Here is a 25,244-nt window from a genome sequence, read left to right on the forward strand (position 1 = left end):
TGAGTATTTTCCTTTGAACACGTTTCTTGGAGAAGAAAAATTGCTGGGTTGACACTCGTAGGCAAAACATACGACTTGTTCTCTTAGGGGCTGTAAAATACTTCAAAACGCACAATGAAAAATTCCCCAATGCAGGATAACATGTATGGTGCACTACCTCTGCAGCTGTAATTCTCAAAAAGTAATGAACTACACAAAATGCATTTCAGAGATTACTATCAAAATTCGTGCCCCAGACTGTCTCCCCTTATGACATCATGACGGCTTCCCTCGGATTTGCACAGACCCTTAATGATATAGAACCGTGCTCTGCTGCAAAGCAGGAAGCCTTCGCTGTTTTCCCTTTCTCCCATACCCCGCCCCCACACATCCTCCAAACTCCTCTAAAACTCATCCTATGGATGCCGACTGGGCAGATTATAGTGATCTCCTATTAATTCCACTCTCCCTCAAAAGGAGCTTATCATTTCGGGGTTTATAACTCAGCCTGCAGCACTGTCAACTAGAGTTCAGATTCCTGACTGAAACTATTTTTCTGCTGCCTAATATTGCTTAAACCATGCATCATCAATACAGTAACTTATTTTCTAGGGTTAAAAGGAATGTATCTTCCACAAACTCCTCTTACTGTTTTTTTGGGGGTGTGTATGTGTATGTATGTGTGTGTACGTATGTGTGTGTATACACTTTCTGTATATATATATATATATATACACACACACATATATGTTTGTGTGTGTATTTGTATATATAAATTAATATATTATAATATATTATATATATAAATTAATCTGAAAAACTCAGCTCCCTTTAATCCCACTTTGTGGCTTGGATTCTTTAGCCCTGGAACCACTTGTGTTGATTTCTGTTGTGCACAAGCTGAGGCAAAAATAGCCTTCAGTATGGCAGAGAAATAAATCTGCATAGAAGTGACGTGCTTTTGATCCCTAACACTGTGAAGTGAATCTTAGCAACGAAGGTTCAAGAATGTGACCCAGACTGAGGGAATGACCTGGGAAATGTTCAATATGCAAGTGTCACTTTGTTTAACATTAACAATAGCATGGAACGTTCTGGACCACAGAGTACGTGTGAGCTTTAAGGCCAGACTCTAAAATTCTGGGTTCAGATTCCACTTTTGCCATATGGTAGCTGTATGATTTTACAGAATGCACTTAACTATTCTCTACACCATAGAGTAACAGTAGTAACCACCTGCTTCCTGAGGTCTGAGGACGGCACTAGCAGAAAATATACAAGACTACAAGTCAATAGTAGTGACTCTCGGTCACTATTTGTTCCTGATGGAAAGGTAGCTCAGCTGACGGAGTACTTGCCTAGCATATACAAAGCCATGATGTTCCTTCCCCAGAACCTTGGAAACTGCATGCAATAATAGCACATGTCTATAATCTCTGATGAAAAGAGGATAACCAGAAGTTCAAAGTAATTTCACCTATGCAATGAGTGCAAGGCTAAAATGGCATAAATGAGACTATGTCTCAGAGAGAGAGAGAGAGAGAGAGAGAGAGAGAGAGAGAGAGAGAGGATAGATAAGGAGAACGGACAGGGGAAAAAGAAAAAAAAAAGGAGGATGAAGGAAGAGAAGAACCTTAAGCAAGAGAAGGAAGAAGAAGACTCAAAACCTAGAACAAGCCCTTCTTGGACTCATACATCCCTCCATTCCCCGCCTTCTGCCATTTTTCCTGCCCATCCTTACCTTCCTTCCTTCCGTCCTTCTTCCTCCTCCTCCCTCCCTCCCTCCCTCCCTCCTCCCTCCCTCCCTCTCCTTCCCTCCTTTCCCTCCTCCTTCCTTCCTTCCTTCCTTCTTCCTTCCTCCTCCTCCTCCCTCCCTCCCTCCCTCCCTCCCGCCCTCCCTCCCGCCCTCCCTCAACTTGACCTCCTTTCCTCTCCCTCCTATCCTACATTCTCCAGTGCATCCAGAACACCCCAACTCCTAAGCGGAGCCGAATGAGACAATCCAGTAGTTAAGGACACTTGTTGCTTCTGCAGAGGACTGAGGTTTTGTCTCCAGACAGCCACATTGTAGCTCATTACCTTCTGTGGCAGTTCCTGAGGGTTTTGGTCTCCCAGGGCATCAGGCACGTATGTACACATGTATGTATGTGGTGCACATGTACATGCAGGTAAAACAGTCATACGGATAAAAATAAACAAATCTTTAAAGTTTTAAAGTTAGATCACAAAGACATCCTTGTAATCTGAGAACCAGCGTTGCAAAATCTAAAAAAAATCCTCGAAAATTCTAATTGTGTAAAATAAAACATGACAATGTTTTATATATTATAGTGACTATACCACTGTACATAATTATGCAATCATATTAAAATCACAGATTTTCCTGTTCCTACCTAGAACTTATGTTTTAGCAAATGAATCACTGTCCAGGACTTCTGCTGCTGTTAAGGCTAAAGTCAGCAATGTTTCACAGCCCAGTTTATGCCGCTCTCCTCCCACCCTCAGAAAAATCACTATTTCCACCATGTCTGCCCTGAACACAGAACTTACAGAGAGCAGTGGCCCCAACGAACTTCAATTATACGGAATAATCAAATTCCCGAAGTGCTCATTTGATCAAGACTGTTGTTTATAGATAAATTATTTCTTATCTGTAAAGATAATCCAGGATTCCTAAGTGTCTCCAGAAGAAAAAAAAGCTATACTCTACCAAATCCAAATACCAGAAAAATCTAACTGCAGGAAAATGAGGTTTATTTTTATTTCACTACTGTTATGCTACCTGAACATTAACTCTTGAGGAAACACTTGGTGGTCTTTTCTGTCTTTATCTAACCTAAGATCCAAACAGCAAATACATGTCTTAGAATTACATTAACGGGAGGAAGCCCCCCAAATTAGAGATGTGGCTTGATTATATAAGAAATATGTGCAATAAAAACTGAGACCAATTAAAGAGGCCATAATGATTCTGTTAATACAACTGGATTATACCTTTGTATCCTTTTCCAATTGTTTTGTTACCCACTATATATCATTTTTAATAAAAAAAATAAGCTTTAAAATACTAGAAAACTGGAATATTCATTTAAAAACACACTTTCTCATTTATGGACATGGAAAACAAACCCACTATATAACATTTAATTAAGACTTTAATTTCCAAGAAATATACTCCACAAAGCTTTCTTGAAGAAATGTAAGAGCTGTCAAAATACATATCTGTATTGTATTATATAACACATTATATAAGACACTATATCATAACATATAAAACTACAGTTATATATTGTACACCATCATATTTAAGAAGTGTCTAGAAGTATGATATTGATAAGTAATCTAGAGTCATTTTAAAGTTTTCATTTAAAGAGTTTCAAAAGTTATTTATTTTTCATTTCTTTACATGTTCCTTTCTTGTCTCTGGATGAAAATTAATGAGCAATCAAAGGCATCGTAGAATTCTATGGTTCACTGATCACATACTCATTCACCTACAGAATGGATCTGTAGGATGAAGTTTTAGTACAACATTTACCTGGAATCAGATTACTTAAATAACACCTTGACTTCTGAATTTGAAACAAAAGCAATTACCACAAACTAAATTCAAACACTACAAGTGAAGATATTCCAACACGAAGACCTGAATAATTTTGTTTAGATTGTCAATGGTTGCCTCATTCAGATTTTCTTCATTGTCATCCATGGTGTGCCAGACTTCCGGGAAGGGAGACGCTATCAAATGAAGAACTGGAACACCTGGTACAAGAGAAGCAACTTGTAAGTTAGAACCATTTTCCAGGTGGTCATCTAAAAAGTGGTATTTGTGAGCAAAGCAAGTGCCGTATCTTATAAGACACTTAATATTTCATTGCCTCACACGGACATCTTTATGTCTTACTTCAAGATAGCTTTATGTCTTGAAGTATGGGTACTTTGAGGCTTGTCAAACGAATGTCAATCGATCCTGTAAGGGATGCTAAGGCACCTACTGTCTGCAAGTTCTTTCTCTAGGAGTGAAAAGTCAAGACCTGGCCTATGTGGAGTTTACATCCTAGTGGAGAAACAATCAGGCACATACAAGACGCAGTCATAGGCAGTGTTAAAGCGTTTCAAAAGTAACTAAATGAGGGTTGGGGATAAGGATGGAGGGTGGGCAGGGGGACTGAATGAGGAGCTGTTTAAAGCCAGGGAAGGCCCTCTCCCAGAAGCCAACATTTAAATCAAGGTACAAACCCAAGAGAAAGCAAGCCAGGCAAAGATCTAGGAATGAACACCGTGGGCAACAATCTTCCCAAGTGCAAAGGTCAGAAGGCTTGTCCTGGTTAGGGAACAGCAAGAATCACAGGAAGAAGTGAGAAGAGAAGTGGGAGATGGTTTTGAAACAGAATCAGGAAATGGAAGTCCTTTTAGGTCACAGTAAACTTTCCATCTTACTCGATAAGGCAGCAAACCACTAGAGCTTTAAAACGGTATTAGCATAATTTGATTTACATTTTAAAAAGATGATTCTATTTTATGTGCAAAAATATTTGAGAGGCAATAGTAAAATTCAGAGACCAGTGGGGAGGCGACGTAAGAGTCACTGAGTTAATTTAAATTTTCACGTCGTGACACAGAATATCTTGCTTACCAACCAGGCCACATCAAAGCTGCGCGAAGGACAAGAATGTACCTTAACTTTATGAAAGCCAAGGAAGGATGTCCGTGGTTCTAGGATTTCCTAAATCTATTATGAGTAGGGAGAAATAAAGACCTCGTCAAGAATTCAGAACATCTTTCACAAGAAAAAGGAAGCCATGAATGATGGCATGGCTGAGTTAATCGATTTATTATATTTATTATGCTTAATGACTCATCACTTCTGGATTGTCTCAAATCAGGGGAAATGGGAATTATTGTGTAATTTTGGAGCTGTATATAAGGTTCAGCTTAGATATTGTCTTGAAGACTCGAACACACATGTAAGATGTAGCGGTTGACCTCAGAGAAAGGGCAGAATTAAAGACAGCTCCCAGCACTCTGACTTGGGCAGCTGGATAAATGTAGATTGTTTACCGAAAAGGGCAAGACTAGGAAAAGAACATTCCAAGCCACTTATTCTTCCATGTCAATGAACAATAATGGGCTCTTTGATTTCATCTGTTATCCACAGAGAGGGGACTGGTAAAGGGGAGGGGCTCTTTTTGTTTCAATGTTTTGTCTGGATTTACCGTCTTTAATATTTTTCATACAATGTATTTTGATCATATTCTTTCCCCTTCCCTAGCATGCCCACCTCCCTAACCTCCCAATTTCGTGTTCTTTCCCTCTATCTAAAAAAAAAAAAAAAGAATCACAACAAACCAAAAAACAAGGCAAAAAATACCAAACAAAACAAGCAAACAAAAGGACTCACACACAAAAACATGGAGTCCATATTTGTGTTGACCAATAGGGCCTGCCCTAGAGTGCAGTTAATAAATTCACTGTCACTGTTGGGGAAAAAAAAGATTTTTCCCTCACCCAACAGGTATGAATTGTAAACAGCTTTTCGGTTATGGGTGGGACTGTGTATCTAATTATCTGGTAAGGGGACATTAGTTTATTAAAAGCTGCATCTGAATAGTATCCGGCATCAATATAGGCCAGGTAAAGGTGTATCTAGATGTCTCCACATTATTTAATTTGGTTCAATTATCTAATATCTATCTTGTAGATATATAACCAAAAGACACATGTTGGGCAAAAATCTCTTATAGCATAATATACATATTTCCTTTTAAAGATAAGCTCTCATTCAAATTAATTTAATGACTATTTTACACCTATATCATCTAAGGCTCAGTGAATATCAAAGATGAGGGGTAAGAAAGATAGAAGAAACAGAGAGGATGGAGAGAACAGTGGGAAATGCAAGCCTGACATAGCCACTGGCACTCCTGAAATCACATCGGTGACCTGTACGAGATCTTCATAAGATTGGGCCCACAAGATCATGTCATGGAGGATGGAAGATCTCATGAGGTCTCACCCCTCTCTGAGGACTTCACATATTTATAATGATTGCTGGGGGAGGGAAAGACATCTATATCAATGGTGTAGGCACTGGTAAGATGTCTGTGAATAACCTCTTGTCTGCTCTCTTGTAAGCAACCCTAATGAAACCCACTGGGTTAGTAAAAAAATACATGAAAGGGGGAAGGAAGATTAATTGGGAAAAGGGAAGGGAGTAACAAGAGAGGGAGGGGACAAGAGAGGGCAAAGGGAAATGAATATGATCAAACTCCACTGAATACACATATGAAAATGTCATAATGACACACACTATGTACAATTAGTATATAATAATAAAAATAAAAGATAAAAAGGAATGTGTAAATGACACTGTTTAAAATTTTCAAAATGCACATAAAAGATACAATAGGCACAGAAGGGAAAATAAACATGGACAATAATACACACACAGGTACCTTTTCTTAAAAATGGAATGTGGTCATCTTGAATAATATTTCCATAACCAAAATTCTGGAAATACTTTCTCTCCAAAGAATGATCCTTGAGCAGACCCAATTCATAGAGTTCTTGTTCTGCAGGCAACAATCAGACAGTAGGTAAACATCTAGTTTTATCTGTTCAAGACATAGAATGCATCCTCACTTTAGGGAGCTTGAAATCTTATCACACAAGGAATTCTTCTGTAGACACATATCAGTGAACACAGCCACATCTGTGACAATAAGTGTCTAGACTTCACCTAGGTATATTTTAGAGGAGACTAGAGATGAAGAGTCACACATGACTCTGGCTTTGCTGGTGAGAACCTCTTTAAGGGTAGAATCTCAACAGAGCAATGGAGAGATTGGGAAGGAGAAAATGAGAGGTGTTGGGAAAACTCAGGTGCAGGTGTCAATTGGTCCAGACGGTGCATGGGGAATGCTTACAGAGGGATGCTGGGCCTAAAAGCGGGATATCACAACAGAGCAGGATGAAGAAAATCGACTGGCCACTCTGGGGAAAAGACATATACTGTGACCTTTGTCAGGCACTTCCAAAGTGTGGTTCCTGACCAGTGGCCTCAGCACCACCTGGGAATGACTTAGAGATGCAAATTAGCCGGTACAACATCGGGTTTAGCGAATCAGAAATTCTGGGGCACAGTCCTGTAATCTAGACCTCAGCAAGCACTCGGGGGATTCTGGACCACTCTAACGTTTGAGAACCACTGACCTACACAACCCCTCGCTCTTGTCATCTTGTCACATACAGCTCGTGTTGTACATCACCCATATGCCGCCTGTTATAGATGGCAAGAGACCATGAGATTAGGAAACAAGGATAACAGAGCTCCCTAGGACAGCTGCTCATTTCTGTGATGTTAAATTACAGGGGTAAAACTGTACCCACTAGGAATTGGGAGGACCTTGGACTTCCCGTAGTGTACAGAACCCTGACTGCTCTTTGGCCTGGAGAGGGAGGGAGTGGGAGGAGGGGAGGAGATGGAAATTTTTAATAATAATAATAAAAAAGAAAAAAACTGTACCCACCAGGAAGCAAGCATGTGTAGTGGGATTTTTAAGAACGTTGAGAAAGCCCCAACAACCAACCAAAATAATATTCCTGTTTGTCAATATTTCTATCTCCTTAACCATGGGGTACATTTTTTTCTTCTACAATTAAAGACTATTTAAAGAGAATCCCATGAAGGAGAATAGCACAATTGATTTTAATCTCAATAAAGTAAATGTATTGTCATGTGCATTTTGGGAGAAGAAATAAGGAGTCCATGGAGTCCTGGAAAATGATGCAAAGGAAGAAAACAGGAGACCAAAAAAGAGATGGGAAATTAAGTTAAATTCAAGAGTTTCTTCTGGCATAATTTCTAAGATTCTATAAATGCAATGTTTTGATGTTCACATTTCGAAATAGAATTCCATGCAGGAAAATAAATCGGGCCTGTTGACAAATTAGGAATAATGAACTAATTGGTAGGGTAAGTCAGAAGTCAGTCAAGTGTTTTAAGCATTTAAAGAGTGCACTTAAATCACAAATTTTGAGTTTTAAAGAGTAGTGCTTGTCAGTAGGAAGACACAATATTTTGCTCTTTCATAACTGGTGCTTACCAATTGCTTGGAGTCTACTAAACCATCTGGTAGTCTTGAGGAAAAAATTGGGAAATGTTGGATTTGCAGCTCCAATTAAATCTAGTAAGACCAACAGATCCTAAGGGAGAAAAATATTAATTAATTAATCACAGTCGCCACCAAAACATGTTTCAGGTCCATTAATAGAGAAAAACAGTCAAAACTAAATACCTTTAAATACTTGAGAATCACACAGAGACCTATATGAATGGTCAACGGGTTTAATAATATTTTCTAACCACTGCAGAGAACTTTTTAGGTCTTGCTTATGTAACATGGATAAATGGCGACATATCATACACCAAATGAGCATAACCCAGGAAAGATTAGGAAGGCAGATTTGACGTATATTTCATGAACTGAAAAAGAATACATTTGCTTTGCTTTCGGACGGGAGTTCAAGCATGTCTGATCTTCTATGTCATTATAATTAGGCGTTTAACTTTAATCTGTAATGATAGGGGTGCATGTGGACGGAAGCTATGACTCACGCAGCACGCAAGAAAAATTCCTCTAAAGGAAACTGTATACATCATGCTGCTGGATCGCCTTTTCCTTGTGTGGCAAGCAAGGCACTCAGTTTAGCTAGTCTCTAACGTCTCCCGGTTATAACCTTCCATATTAAGCCAATGTTCCTTAGCTTATTTGAATCATAAAACATCAGCAAGCTTGAGGACTCCCTGAAGGCCACATCCTAGATTAAGTCTTCCTGATCTAGGTAAGTGAAATAATGTTCAGTTAACTACCTAGAGTGAAATCTGCCACATGCTGAGTAAATATTTTCAGACTTCATGATTCCAAAGACATCATATACACAAGTGACACATACATATACACATATATAATTGACATACATAGTCATTCATTTGGGAAAATGCTTGCTTGAAATAGGACATATTCATGAGACTAGATAAGTTTCTGTCTGGGAAATAAATGGTCCTTTCCATCACTATGGATTATATATCTGGACTGATAAATAACTACTAATGATCTAGGTCTCCCCTACTTTTCCTGCACCCTGCTGAGCCACTCAGGAACAAGTGAATGAGTGAGGTACTGACTGCATGTCTTTGACCCATGGCAAGCTGCCAGTGTACCTGAAAAAGTCATGTTCATACAAGGCGTGTTAGCGAAACTCTTAGATGACACTGATTGTTCATGTGATTCCTAGGGTGACGGCCAGCAACATGAGAAACAACGGGGATGTGCACAGCAGAGTGGAGGGGTCAGGGAGAATGTGGAGAACACTGGGAGGAAGGAAATCCCAAGCTTAGCACAAAGTTCTAAGCTGGGGTTGGTGGGTACTTATAACAAAATGAAGATCAAGTATGGGGAAGAGAGTCTCAGAAGAGGATTTACTGGCAGGGCACAGAATGAGGATGAATTGAGGTTGGAGCTGGACCCACTACTTAGTAATAGCAGCAGAATTTTAAGGCGTTTTTAAAATGTCTCTACCCTCCCATCAAAAATGCCAATCAACCTACCCCATCATGGTGACCATTCATGCTGCAGTCACTATACTGCTTTAAGTGCATGGGAAGTTCCTCACTCTGTCCTTTTTGTTCCATTCCCTGCGATGCTCAGTCTCCTCTGCCTGAAAAAGGCTTTGTCTCTCCACACCACAGAGTATTTGGGGTGGGGCTGTGCTAGCATACTGAATCTAATGATTCTTTAATCTGATTTTCACATCATTTTAATTAAGCTCAGCCAAACACAGCTTCTAACACAGAATCATTCTTTTTAGCTCTGGGATTCCTCAAAAATCCCATGCTTGCCAAGGAATGTTCTACAATAAACAGTGCTCTGAAGATTTCATGGCACTTCTAAGTCTTTACTTGGTCTTAGGAGCCTTTTCTCTGGAAACAGGGACCGAGTTATAGAGCCAAGGTAACTCAGACTAACCATGCCATGCAGTTGGTTGGTGCCTCTCGATCCAGGAGGGTGTGGGGTTGATGCCATCTTCTGGGCTAAGTGCCGAGACCCATACAGAGAATCTCGAGGAGACCAGTGAAGAAAAGCCTCTTCTCCATCAAAGAAAATTAGCTGGAGTGAGAGATCTGGTTTGGAACCAGAGACATCCTGGTAAAAAGTACAATTTGAAAAATAAAATAAAACCAGCGGAAACTCTAATGCCAACCAATCACAGACTCCCAAACTATATTTAAAAAGCACTTAGTGAGGACATATTGACCTGGGGTTTCTTCAGAGGTATCTATGAACACTATATCTCCAAGATGGGTTCATGGTGATCATCAGTGGGGAAAAAAAGAGCAAAAATGCTAGAGTCAATTAAAAACTCACATTCTTTCCTAATAACTGAGCAAAAAGATGTTCCATAAAACGAAGATGTCCAAGCAAGTGAAGATGTGCCAAAAGTTACTTCACACCACTTCCATTCCAAACACCATCAGACCATGCAAATTCCACTCCTTCTAAAACTAAATATCTTACATTTGGTCTTCCTCCGTAGCGAATAGTTAGACTGTGGGGCTGCTGTAATGCACATGGCCGTATGCCACAGAACTCCTCTTCAGGTGCATGTGTGGCCCCAGCTGCAGCCTCTCCTGGGATGTACCTACTGGGAGTGTCCTACATCCTGTGACCAGGCACTGGAGCCACAGGGCCACCACCTCCACAGCTCCCCAGAGGTTGGCTGAGGCTGCTGTAAAACCTGCACCACGACTCCACGGCTCACTCCTCCTAATCCCGGTTCACCCCTATCCCGGCGGCCAGTGTTGATCCAAGGCCACTCCCTACTCGCTGACCTGAATGCTCATCAGATGAGGTTCCACCTCGGAATGTGCTTCCTGGGTACCCAACCTAGAACAACTGGGTACATTCTTCTCACCTTACCAAAGTCTGAAATGTGTTACTGGATTTTAGTTCGGGAGTCTGTTGGTGTAGGGACACAAACAGAGTAATTATAGTATTTTTCTTCAGAGCCTATACATTTGGAGAGTTAGGAGGGATAAATACATAAGCGTGATATGTAATATGCCAAGAGGCTCGAGCATGAAACATTCATCCGCTGAAATTGGGGAGGAAGGAGAGATGAAGTCCTTGGGGCATCAAGCAAGGCTTTGTGGGACAGTATTTGAGCAGACTAAAAAGATTTACATATTTTTATTGTCTGGCCATGACTCTCCTGTGCAGATCAGTCCTTGGGTATTCAAATTCCTAAGTCCTTCAATCTCACCAGAATCTCCAAATCCATTTAATCTCACCTCTTCACAGCTACACTCCTAGAAGGACCCTATTCAGTCCATGTTTGGTCAAATTCCTGGTAATCATTGCAGTCCTTGCCTTATATATACTTCAATATTTCTCTCTCCACAGCCACATTTTCATGGAATAACAATAATAACATGGAGTACCATTCTCTACCTATTCTGTGATTATTCTCAAGAGGCTGAACCTGGCCTGGACAAAATAAACAACTATGCCATTTGCTAACTTAGAATCTGTGACCCGAAGCTAGGCAGTGGCGGCTCATTCCTTTCATCCCAGCACTTGGGAGACAGAGGCAGGTGGAGTTCTGTGAGTTCAAAGCCAGTCTGGTCTACAAAGTGAGTTCTAAGATAGCTAGGGCTGTTATACAGTGAAACCTTGTCTCAGGAAAAAAAAAAATCCATGATCAGAAATTTTGATGCAGCTTCTTGTGTTAACTGTAAGTTGTGTGTATTTTCTGGGTCCATCCACTCTCAACCCCAGTGTTTCACACTTTCCCTAGCCTACAGTCCTTACAACGCCCATCTCACTTCCCAGTGCTGGCCTTGATTTCTTCTTGCCAGTCCCATTAGACTCCAATCTCTCCACATAAGCACTAAATGCCAAGTGCTAGAGGGCACTGCTTTAGCAAACACTATTTCCCCTACATCAAGTTTTCTGCCTTTGCTGGATATTGCTATGGGCTTACTACCTCCACTAACTGTTGACCTGTTCCCCTATTCATAGAAAAACTTGCCGGAAGAGTTCCGTGTTTACACTGTCAGAATCCTATTCTTGAGTTCCACTTTTTTTTTTTTTTAAATCTCGCAATGCTGGGGATTGAACCGAGGCCCCCACTCATGCAAGACAAGTGCTCCACCAACTGAATCACGCTCCCAAGCTTTCCATGTGTTCTGTTCTTATGTCTGTCCCTTCAGGCTTCCTATCCTCCAGCTACTAAAACTGATCTTGTCAAGAACACCTACGACCTGTACATGGCTGAACCCAAAGGTCAACTCTCAGTCTTCACCATTCTTGACCACATCCAGCATAACTGCTGCTCCATCCTGGGTACAATTCTTCCATTTGCCTCCTAGGACACCACTTTCCTCGTCCCTCGATCAGGAGATGGAATTTAGTGCCTAAGCAGAGAGACTGGCATCTAATGAGATGGGCGAGAGGAAATCAAGGCCACTACTTGGGGGTGAGCCTGGGCGAAGTAAGGAACTACAAGTTAGGGAATGGAAGAGTGTGAAATACCAGAGCTGAGGGTGAGTGGACCCAGACAACACGGACTTTATTTTGTACAGACACACACTTCGCAGAACCTTCCTCTCTCTCCTTGGTACAGCCTAAGCTGGCTGCTCACTTGCCCAGCCGCTCACCTCCTCTCTCACCTTTCACACCACCCTGGCACCCACCTCTTCTTCTCCGATACCTAGAACCCAGGACTCCATCCTCTCTGGCTTCCCGACTTTTTCTTCTCCCTTATTTTTGCTGGAGCAAATTTCGATAACACTTTTAAAATGAAACAGTGCATAAGAGTAAATATTTTAAACACGTTTAAAAAAAAGACTTTGTACTATGATTTCATGTGGCAAATGATTTTTTAAAAAAAAAAAATTTAAGACATAACGCCATTGTTTCCTAGCTTCCAAGATTCCTACTGAGAAGCCCAGCATCATTTTTATTCTTGCTACTTTTTATATGACCTGGGATGATCCCACAAAAGAACTCAATATTATTTTACTTTGGTTCGTTTTCTTCTTTCTAGAAAAGATATTTCATCTACTTCAGAATTCTATGTTCTTAGTAACTTTTTTGAGTAATATTTTTAATTTCAAATTTCCTAGAGCGCTTTGCTATGATGTGATTATTCTGTTATTAAATACTCTTGTTTTGTTTCATGAATATAAACTCTCTTGTCTCTAAGGATTTTTAAGTAGTGTCAAGCTATCTTCTGCCCCTTGCACTATTCTGTTTCCTCCGATTTCATGTTTCTATTTGCATAATTAGCTTTTCTTGCTTTCTTCCACACTGGAAACTGTTTGCCAATATCTGGCCACACCTGCTGTTCATTTGTATTGAAGAACATGGTACTAAAACATGCACTGGAGACACAAATTGGTTGGTTCTACCGTGGTCACTTCAGAGCAATCTTGTGTCTATTTGATGTTCTCATTTGGCGAAATGTCCCCTCTTGGCATCCCTTTCTGTGGCCTCTGCATTCTCTGGAGAAGGAGCCTCCAGTCCTCTGTGTGCTGCTGGCTTTCTGATGCTAGAAATGGAAGACAGCCTGAAGACCTCACTGCTCAGCATGATGTTCACCTGTTCTCCTTGACTTCCCTGGAGATGGCACACACATACCCACCTCACATCCCTACCGTTTCATTGCCGGAGTCAAGTCAATAAAGGCATCAACAGTGAAGGGACAAGGATGTGTCACTGACAACAATGGGAGGCCACAGCAAAGGCACGAGGTACAAGATGCTGTCCTGTTGGAGGAGGTCGGTGGGAAGGGCTGCAGAGAGCTGGGACAATAATACCATCTGCCATCCGGACCACTTCCCCCCACCACTTGCCCAATTCATGATAGCATAAGAATGTACATCCCACAAGTTCAGTCAAAATCAGCTGTAAACAAAGCTGATACAGTTTGCATTCGAAATTAGCCCATTCTAACGATTGCTCCCATCACCCCTTACCTCTAATAGAGACAGTAGTTCAGAGAAGGCATACAGTGCCTGAAATAATTTCATGAGGATCCCCATTCAACAACTCAGTCCTTTCTGCTTCTTTTCTTTTTGCTATTACTGGTACTACTATTATAATGATCAATACCTTTGTCGGGCAGGGTCTCTCTATGTAGCCCTAGCTCACCTGAAAATTGCTATGTAGTCCAGGATGGCCTCTGAGTGATGCCAGCCCTCTTCCCTCAGCCTCACAAGAGCTGGGATTACAGGAATACACCACAACGCCCACCTTGGGCCTCCCTATTCTCATTCTAACCGCAGGTGTGTGCTATGTGGAGAGAAGGCGAAGTGGGTCAGCTAAGCCGAACTATGTGCCAAGCAGAACTATGCCTTCAAGTTGCATCTTGTTCACTCCATGTCTTTCTGTTAGAATCGTAAGCATGAAAACTTAAAATGGCATGTCTGGTTATGGGTTCCCTCATCCATTGCTGGGTGGTTACAGTTCAAAGCGGGGCAGGGCAGTACAAAGGCATCATAGAAGGCTCAGAAAACAAAATAAAATGTGAAACAGGTATTGGAAGGGTATAAACAATCCTTGCTTTCTTCAAGTTCTGAATATCCAGCAAAAACAGAACCAAATATCTCTATTACTTCCATTACAAGATAAACCTTTTATTTCTTTACTCTCATTGTATCAAAGGGAGGACCATCATAATGCCCAGGGTAGCATTTGCTGCCCGTGAACAAAGCTTTTGTATTCACTTCGTCATGTTTACTGTTATGAGTAGTATCAGAGTAAAACGTCTCGTTTAGCACTTTCCCCCAAAACACCCTTAGGAACACAGAGAAATAAATCTGAAATAAAATCTGAGAGTCCCAGAAGCATTCTGAGCTTCAGGCATAACAAAAGCTCTGCTATGCTATGAAAAGCTAAGCCCTGATCCGCAGGTACAGCGAAAACACATTTCTGCCTTGGGCTTTGCATTTTGGTATGCCTGAATTACTCACACGCTGGAGATCTCCCACCGCCCTCCTCCAACTCCAGAGCCGCCCTCTCCCAGCAGAAGGTTGTGATGTTTTACGACTGTGTAAACAAAGAAGAATAAGCATAGTCCTCTATGAAACATAAGCCGCATACTTAAGCCTGCTCCATCCTTCCTTCTACTTCATTATTTGCAAAGAAACAGTTGTGCTCAATTGGATTTCAGCTGTCAGTTAATGGACACACTGTCATCTGTCTGCGAATTACTGCCCATGGTAATATGGGCAGTATTACCACGCATGCGATCTTCCAAATACCACTCCTTCAATCTCTTATTTTTTTTAACAAATTATTTTAAAATGTACCCCAAAGCTTTGATTTCCAAATGACTTTTCCTCCAAAGATTCTAGAATTCACAGAGTCGCTGCTGATTTTTTTTCATCCTAGAAGTCAACAGAAAGAAAGCAGTTACCTTCAAGGAATGGAGTTTCTTGTCTAAGGCACGAGCAAGTTCCAACATCATTGCGCACGGCACAGCAGAATCAGTGGCTCCCACAAACACTCTGTTGTTCCATCGAGGGAAGTATTTGGAGTCATAGTGGCAGGCAAGGACCAAGTGTCGTTTAGCTTCTGGGTTAAGAGTGCTGATGATATTCGAGAAGGACCGTTGCCCATAGGGTGTCTCACTCAAGAAGGTGTCGACTTCCACAACCCACTCAGCCTGAAGTCTCTGAATTCGCTTTATGATGTGCTGATGGAAACAGTGGTTTTCATTTGTTAGCTGTGTCTCTAAAATGGTAGGTGGTGCCTCCTTTGGTTATTGTCAGAAACAGAGTCTTACTCTATAGTCCTATAGGCTGGAATGAAACTAAGTACCCTAGGCTAGCATGAAGTTCATGCTTCTTCCTCATCATTCCAAACTGGGATTACAGGCATACATGCTCTGCATGCTTACTGGCAGAAATAACATTACTACTGGTTGTTATTTTAGTTCATATCAATTGAAAGGAAGAGGCCCAGCTCCCTCACTCCTAACCTTTTGTCTACTTATCCATCCCACTCAGTTGTCAGTACTTCCCAACACTAGCCATCAGCTGTTGATATGTTTACATCCCTCACCAGCATACAAGCGCCATATTTAAAAGAGGGAAGGGATGTTCTTTTGTAGGAAAAGTGGCCCACTTTATATAACATTCTACCCTTGCTTTGTCCCCTTAGCAATCTATCATGGTCGAGGAACAAATCCAGCTCAGCACTCCTAGAGACTACTTTTTAACATTTGTAAGAATCTGGGGTAGTCTGAGAAGTTAAGCATATCAAATCTATAAGCCTCCGCCCTATGCTCTCAAAGCATTACAAGTGGCAGCTCTGTGTGCATGTGTGTGCACATGTGCCAAATACACAGAATTTGTGCTCCAAGTCCTACAAATGTTCGTGTGGAGTGAACACTAGTGGAAGATACAAGCATCCACCCTTTGAGGGTTGTACAGAAAGTTTCCATGGCAACAGATGGATGGGGATACGGTCAGGCTCTGACTAACGTAAGAATCAATATGTAACTCTGACCCAAGTCTTTCTTCTGTATCCAAGCTATGTCCAGACCTGATTCTCTCTGCACTGCCTCCCGGCCACTCTGGGTCTTCTGAGCAGCATGGTGACTGAGACAGGAAGCAGGAAGTGGAGAAAGGAACAGCATGCCTGGGACTGAAAGTGTCTTCCTTGAGAATCTAAAGTCTTACGGTGTGAGAAGTGAGGGAGGAACTCAGCGCTATTGCATTTTGTTCTTCCCCTTCCTTATTTTTTCTTGGCCTCATTTCTCTCTTTATATTTCTTTATTCCCCTCTATTATTGTGTTTGTCTTTGAAAGGTACCTTATTAAACACATTTCTCAACCTCAGTCACAAATCAGACATTATAATAACTGACAATTTGTCCCACAGCTAACATCTAGGAAGGAGGGACACTGAGTTGATGAACAAATAGCTCACATCGCTGGAAACAAATGGAGGGATGTTTTTCCCTTCCAAAGAAACACAGGATTTTCTATTCCAGCCAAGTCTTATGTGGCCTACAGCCTGCTGATGTAACACAACACACAGGCAGAAAGGGCTTTGGACAAACTACAACAGGAAGCTTCCAAGGAGAGAGGAACTTACACAGAGGGCTGGAGGCTCTGAGACTAACCATCGATCTTGAAGAAGCCAAATAAACAGAGGGATCCCTTTGGTCTGTGCAGCTGCTAAGTTAGTCTTTACCTTAAACAGCGTTTTACATCCCCCCCCCCCTTCCTTTCCGCTGCAACTCTACATGCTGTCCTCTCCCAAGTCATCAAAAGAAGCATTTAAAGCCTTTCCCAACCAGCTTTCACATCGCTTTTACTTTGCTGTTCCCCGCAACTCCGATGCTACGCTCTGCTCGCAGAGGTCTGTTCCGCGGAGTAGCAGCTGGCTGTAACAGTAAATGTGGGCTAGTGTAGTGAGAATGTGTAGAAGTCACGTGACCTAGAACATCAGTTGTTGGACTAGAGAGAGAAATCACTGTGCATCTAAGATGAGTTTTTCCAAAGATGAAAACGAGTTATCCCTAGACTTTGTACAACTCTAGAACATCTGGTGTCCAGATGACAAACCGTTCCCTAAAATGGCTTCTTGACACCAATAGTAGCCTGAGAAGTGAGTTGGGATTCTAAAGTATCTGTCAAAGGTTATCTGTTAGCATTGTTTAGAAGCCTCACCCAGAATTTCACTTCTCATCCTAGTTGGCTGTGACTTCTAACATCTGTATGTATAGTAACATACACACACAAAACAAACAAAAAAAACAAAAAAAACTCAGCAAGATCCCTGAAGGAACCTTTCTGTGTGCAACATATATAATTTTAGTTCTCTTAGTAAGATGAAATTAGGATACTAATACTCGTGGTATTTTTCAACTTTCAGATTTATTTAGTCTTTATGTCTCTGCCAGAAGGCTGAAGGGAGTTCCCCCAACCACTGCTTTTATCACAATATTCCTAAGGTTTAAGCATCATTGTCTCCCTGACTCAAAGGGAGCAAATACTTGTCCTCCAGGGATGATGGAATGGACTGGGTAGACTCTTATCTGGCGTTTTGATTCTGCTGAGCCCGCTCTCTAGTGGTGTGGGAAGTCCTTCTGAACATGTGTTTCTTTTATTGGTTAATGAATAAAGAAGCTATGTTCAGCCAATGGCTTAACAGAACATAGCCAGTCTGGAAGAGATATGGAGAGAGAGTAGGCAGAGTCAGCGAGAAGCCATGTAGCTCCACTGGAGACAGACACAAGCCGCCAGCTGGAACCTTGCTGGTAGGCCATGAGCCCCGTGGCAAAATATAAAATAATGAAAATGGGTTAAATTAAGATGTAAGAGCTAGCCAATAAGAAGCTAGAGTTAATAGGCCAAGCAGTGATTTAATTAATATAGTTTCAGTGTGGTTATTTCGGGGTTGAACAGCCGGGAATAAACAAGCGGCCTCATACAACACTCCAGTGACTGAATGTATATCTTTTAAATCATAACAATACCTGTGTATGCTGTTTATGCTGTATGTTCCATAGACAGAGCTTCAACAATGTTCACTATTTTATGGCCTTCCAGAGTCCATAAACAAGGAACTTGGGCTTCAAGTATGCATATATGTGTCTGAGCATAGACAGACTTCTGAATCAGCAGAGTGAGAAAATGCAGAAGATGAAATCAAGAGAATATTATAGCTGTGGATTGTTTTCTGATGAACAGCTGAGGACTTTGGCAAACAAGAATTCGGAGCATTTAAAAAAATTCTTGTGGGGCAGAAGTTCATTTGCCATTGGTCTAATTTTCCCCAAACCTCCAGTGATAAAAAAAAAAAAATCAAGCAGATCTGAGTTCAAATTGCTAGTACATACTTAACTGTAAATTATACATCCTGGGAGAGTACGTCAGGAGGATTGTCTCAAGTTTAAGTCCATCCTGGGCTATACAGTAAGTTCTAGACCAGCCTGGATTGAAGACAGATACTGTGTATCAAAAGAATATATATGAATAAAAAGAAAGGAAAGGAGGAAGTGAGGAGGGGAAGGATGAAAGTTAGCCATCTTAGTATCATCATCTTGCCACTGCCCGGCATCATCCACGGCTATAATACTCACTTGATTGAACTTTTACATTTTCTTACTCCATTGGTTCAGAAGGCCATCTATCCTCAGATACACATATATTCCTTAAGGCTGAAAGAACTAAGTTCGTTAGGGTCGCAGTAGAGGAGCTATTCAAACGGAAAGCAGGAGACTAAAAAGTCAACAAACACGGCTGCCAAGGTTCCACTTGGAGGACAGAAGCCACACCGTAGATAAAGAAGAGCTATGCGTTGGGTAAATGAATCATGCAGGCTCAGCGGTCGTTGCCAAGGGTTTTGTCTAAGAGGTTGAGCAAGTAGAATATTCGGTAAGGGGCTTTGAGAGGCCAGTCTCGTTCCTTCCCAAGCTCTCCCCCCTGAGTGGGATTAGTTCAAAAAAGAAGACGTGGAGAGGTAGGATTCCACGTTGCTCAGGCACACTGACACAGCCAGAGAAGTCCAAGATCTAGCCGTTTACGGCTTATCTACCCTTTACGGCAGTGTCATCTGAGCCGCAGCGATAAAATCAATGAACCTAGGAACCAGTTTAGTGGGTCACCATGAGCATTTCCTTCAATTCACAAAATAGAATTTACAATATCCAAGTAAATTACAGATAATGACAATGAGTAGTTTCCCAAAACCTTTCATTACAGCTACATATATTGCTATACATCCTTGTCTGTGAAATACACAATAGGTTTCTACTGTGGGTCAAAGTAAATGTTTGAGAAGCTCAACTCTAGACAGAAGCTAATCGCTGTTCATAGCCACACACACACACACACACACACACACACACACACACATACACACATACACACACACATTTCCCACAAAAAGAAAGAAAGCTAGCAGCTCAGTGACCCCCTCTTGCCTTGAAACAGCTAAGCAAGCACTATAAAAAAAAAACTTTAAGTTTGGATCTAGGATCCACAGAAGTTGGTTAGCAAGCTAGGAATGTGTTATTGAAGTGACCAAGAGTGGAGGAGTTAGTATCCTGTATTGTTGCTGCTATAGCCAAGACAGTGATTTCACACAGAAACTGATTTTCAGTGCATGGGCATCGCTCAATCCAGAACAGACATTTACTCTCGGATGTTCGACTTCCTTGGCTACCTCTGCTAGTGAGTAATGAGATGTTGTGTCCAGATATTACACAACTCAGAACTTCAGCCGTCATCTTATCCCCCACAGTAAAAGTAAAGCAAAGCATTTAAAGCCTTTAGGTGAATGAGCTATGTTCTTACCTGACGGGCAGAATAGCTTCCGGGTGATCCTGGATAGCGTTCTATCAGCAATGGTCTCAAGTCATTTTGCCACATTTCAGAAATACTGGTGCCTTCTGCAACTTGACGAAGAGATGAGTAATTCAAATGCACTGGCTGATGGTGGTTCTGCAATTAAATAAAATGATTGAGCTCTAATTGCATATGATAAGACAACATGGTACGTCTGCGATTTGTAGTCCTAAAATCACAAAATCAAAGGGATAAGGGTTATGTCGTATGAGGTAAAGGACTCAACTTAAAATTAACCCCTTGAATCTTCTAGATTTGACAAGTTGTTTTAAAAAACAAAATTGACAGTATGCTTTCATTGTGAGAATTTTTCACACACTTAAAACCTGTGCAACTTAAATGGGTTTTCTGGATAATTGCATTATAAAACTCAGGTGTAAAAATAATAATTATGGGCTGGTGAGATGACTCAGTGGATAAGCACTTGCCAACAGGCATGAAGGCCTGATTCTGTCTCTGGGACTCACATGGTGGAAGAAGAGAACCAACTCCAGCAAGGTGTCCTCTGATCTATACACATACACACACACATGCACACACATGCACACACACATATGCACATACACATGCACATGCACACACATGCACACACACATGCACATACACATGCACATGCACACACATGCACACACACATGCACGTATACATGCACACACATGCATGTATACATGCACATGCACACACACCATGGTTTACATGTACATACACACACGATGGTTTACATGTACATATACACACATCATGGTTTACAGGTACACATACACATCATGTTTTACACATACACGCACACACACACCATGGTTTACACACACACACACACACCATGGTATACATGTACATCTATACACACATCATGGTTTACATATACACATGCACATCATGTTATACACATACACACACACACCATGGTTTACATACACACATACCATAGTATACATGCACATACACACATCATGGGACACATATATACACACATCATGGTATACATGTGCATACACACACATAAATAATTGTAATTTAAAAATTTTAGTAACAACTATAGGTAGTACTAACACTTAGGAGTCAGAAACATGAAGATCACAAGTTCAAGACCAGCCTAGCCTGTACAGAGGAACCCTATGTTAAAACACCACTATGACAAAACAAAAAAGAACTATTATGAGACTATTATCTGAAGAAAGTTTAATACTTAAAAAGCTGTTGACAGTAAAGAAATGCACGTTGCTAGTATGGCTCTTCTATGAAAGGCAGTGTATTATGGGTATTTCTGAACTACCTGTCAGAGAAGTTGGAGGCCATCTATACAAACTCCATGGCATCAGCCAGTTCCCCTAATGTATCACTCCCCAGAAAACACTAGTCAAAAGGTTTGTTCTAGAGCTACACTACCCAATACAGGAAGCCACTAGTCACGCATGCCTATTAAGACTTGAAATGTAGCTAGTGAGTTGAGATGTGCTTTAAGTGCAATAGACATACCAGGTTTGGGGGCTTGGGGTTTTTTCTTGGTGGTGGTATAATTTAGGAAGTCCTTCTGTATATGTGTTGCTTTTATTGATTACTGAATAAAGTAACTGTCTTGGCCTGTCATAGGGCAAAAGAGTACAACTAGGTGGGGAAAACTAAACTGAATGCTGGGAGAAGGAAGGTGTAAGTGGAGAAGCCATGTAGCCCTATCAGAGACAGACATCAGAACTTTACCTGGTAAGCCACAGACTTGTGGTAAACATAGATTAATGAAGGTGGGTTAATTTAAGATATGAGTTAGCCAGAAATATGCTTAAGTTGTTGGCCAAACACTATTGTGAATAATATGGTTTCTGTGTGATTATTTCAGGGCTGAGCAGCCAGGAACAAACAAGCAGATTCCTACTACAACAGTGGTGGTGCTTTGTTTTATTGTTGTTGTTGTTGGTGGTGGTGGTGGTGGTGGTGGTAGTGGTGGTAGTGGTTTTCTTGTTTTCTTTTGTTTTGCTTATGTATTCTTGGCTGATCAGGAACTTATTATGTAGACCAGGCTGGCCTCCAATTCTTGGATTACCACACCTAGCAAACATACCAGTTTTGAAGACATTATGATTTTTAAAAAATTATCTCATTCATATTTTTCTAGTTATGTACTGAAACAACTTTAACATACTGTAAACGAAATAACAGTTAAAATTAATTTCACCTTTTACCTTTTAACATAGTTGCTAGAACATTTTAAATTATATTCCTAGGGATTAAAGAGATTGTTCAGTGGTTAAGGGCACTGGCTGCTCTTCCACAGGACCTGGTTTTAATTCCCAGCATCTATATGGTGACTCATAACCAAATAAAACTTCACTCCTAAGGAAATTCAATGCCTTCTTCCTGTGTCTGTAGGCATAAGGTATGCACATGGTACACAGAAATACATATGTCTGTAGGCATATGGCACATACATGATACACAGACATACATGCAGACAAAATGCACATAAACATGTGCTCACTAATTCTGTGTCCACTTGACACAGGATATAGTTACCTGAGAGATGGGAACCTCAAGTGAGAAAATGCCTGTTGGTAATTTTCATAATTAGTGATCGATGGGTGGGCAGCCCATGGTGGGTGGTGCCATCCCTGACCTGGTGGTCCTGAGTTCTATAAGAAAACATGCTGAGCAAGCCATAGAAAGCAAGCCAGTAAGCAGCTCTTTCCAAGGCTCTGCATCAGCTCCTGCCTCCAGGTTCCTGCCCTGTGTGAGTTCCTGTCATGAGCGCCCTCAGTGATGGACTGTTTGTTACCTAGAAGTGTAAGCTGAAGTAAACCCCTTCCTCCCCAAGTTACTTTGGTCATAGTGTTTCATCAGAGCAGCAGTAACCCTAACTACAACACACATAAAATAAAGTAAAATAAAATAAAATAAAAAAGACTAGTCTTAAAAAGAAAACAATGGTGGGGTGGGGAGACTGGGAGGAGAGAAGAGAGGGGAAAGGCCAGGATTAAAATAAATAAATAAATTTATCAAATATAAAACCATATGCCTGCAATCTATTTCATTTTAAATTTCTCTCTCTCTCTCTCTCTCTCTCTCTCTCTCTCTCTCTCTCTCTCTCTCTCTCTGTGTGTGTGTGTGTGTGTGTGTGTGTGTATGTATGTGTCTGTGCACACACGCACGTGCACACGTATAGTGTGCACCTCAGGTGTTGATCCCCACCTTTCACCTTGTTTAAGACAGGGTCTCTTTGCTGTTTTTGCCCACTACATAGACCAGGCTTGCTGGCCAAAAGCTTCGGGGCTTTCCTATCCCAGTCTCTCATCTCCCCATAGGAATATTAGGGTAACAGGCCCTCATGCTACCCATCTAGCTTTTACAGGGGTTCTGGGGATTACAACTCATGGCCTCACGCTTGCACAGTGAGCAACACTGGGCCTTCTTCCTAGTCCTCAATATCTACTTCTATCAATGTGGACTCAGGGGATCGATGACATTCCTCAACCTGAGTTTATAACTGGATAACTGGATAAATAGAAGATCCTTTAAATCATCTTAATATTATATTAAGGTTTATAATACTCTTTATTACACTTATATATTAAAATGAAACTTAAAAAGCTAATAAACCTGATGTTCAAATATATATCCCGAATATGACTGTACACACTGTATTTTCTTGTGACATCAAAACTGATGAATCCGTCACTCATGACAAGTTTCTCAGGCACGCAGAGGAAAGTGGCACTCCTCCTCAAAGGGAAGTGAATGGCTGATCGAATGACTTCTTCCCTAACGAGAATGAAGAGGGTGACATAAGGACATTGAGTCCTTTGGAATTCCAAACAGAAATTGAGAGTGTTCTGGCCATCTCTCAGTGCTTTCCAGGATTAGTGCTAGCTGGATATGTCCAAATAATCATACACGTAAGTCACTCCATATGGACCACCCGTGCAGCTAGTGAGAACCTGTGGAGTTAGAGACCTTGGCTGTCTCATTGCTTGTATCCCTCTACACTTGTAGATGGCCTGATATTACTCTCCCGTGTTTGTCATGCAGAGAGCAAGGCTGTTTGAGCAGATATATTCTTTTAACTCAGCACCCACCACTAACTGTAACTCTGGCTGTGGTACTTAACCTTAATGAGGCTCCATTCCTCAGTCTGCAAAATGGAGTTAACACCTACATCCAAAGGGAATTAGAACTAGATGAGTGTGTATGCATGTGTATATATATATATATATATATATATACATATACACACATATACATACACATATATGCCCTAGTAAATAGTCAGTGTGCTTGTTTTCTCTGTCATACAGTAAAGAAGTATAGGATGTTAGACTTGGATAAGACACTTGGAGCTAATCTAGTCCAATCTCCTTGAAATCCACCAGTGGACACTTAGGTTTGGAGAAACCAACTGTAGGCAGAGCTATAGGTAAATCCTCGGAAAGCATCCTAGTGGGTGGGTTTCCAACCCAGTGCTCATTCTGCTGCCTCATCTCTGCACTTCCACTTTACTCTTGAATGTTGACACTGTCCCTAAATATATTAAGGTTTTGGGGGGGGGGTTTAATTGGGAATAATACATTTTAAGGTATATTTCTGGGGGGCAGGGAGATAATTCAGTGGGTAAAGGCACCTGCTGCCACGTCTCAGGAACCTAAGTTCATTCTCCTGAACCACATGGTGGAAGAAGAAAACCATCTCTTGCATGTGGTCCTCTGACCTCCACACATATGTGGTAACACAATCACACACAGAGACACACACATTAAAAAGTATATTTCTTTCATATATCACTCGCAGGGATAAAAGATTCAACTAGAGACTTTACATACATCTAAACTCATATGATGACATAAAAGTAGATA

General features: G+C 41.1%; 1 protein-coding gene across 1 annotated transcript in view; it reads right to left on the bottom strand.

Moving 5' to 3' along the window:
* Positions 1–3,116: 3,116 nt before the first annotated feature.
* Qpct (glutaminyl-peptide cyclotransferase) overlaps positions 3,117–25,244 on the bottom strand; it is a 29,189-nt gene continuing 7,061 nt past the window's right edge. The window contains exons 2-7 of the mRNA XM_038320968.1: positions 20,353–20,499; positions 15,460–15,738; positions 10,008–10,184; positions 8,085–8,184; positions 6,435–6,551; positions 3,117–3,741 (exon numbers count right to left, since the gene is read on the bottom strand). Of these exons, the coding sequence (XP_038176896.1) occupies positions 3,596–3,741; positions 6,435–6,551; positions 8,085–8,184; positions 10,008–10,184; positions 15,460–15,738; positions 20,353–20,499 (966 nt within the window). The 3' untranslated portion in view covers positions 3,117–3,595. The remainder of the gene's footprint in view (positions 3,742–6,434; positions 6,552–8,084; positions 8,185–10,007; positions 10,185–15,459; positions 15,739–20,352; positions 20,500–25,244) is intronic.

Source organism: Arvicola amphibius, chromosome 2 (assembly GCF_903992535.2).
Source record: "Arvicola amphibius chromosome 2, mArvAmp1.2, whole genome shotgun sequence".
In the NCBI taxonomy this organism is placed as follows: Eukaryota; Metazoa; Chordata; class Mammalia; order Rodentia; family Cricetidae; genus Arvicola; species Arvicola amphibius.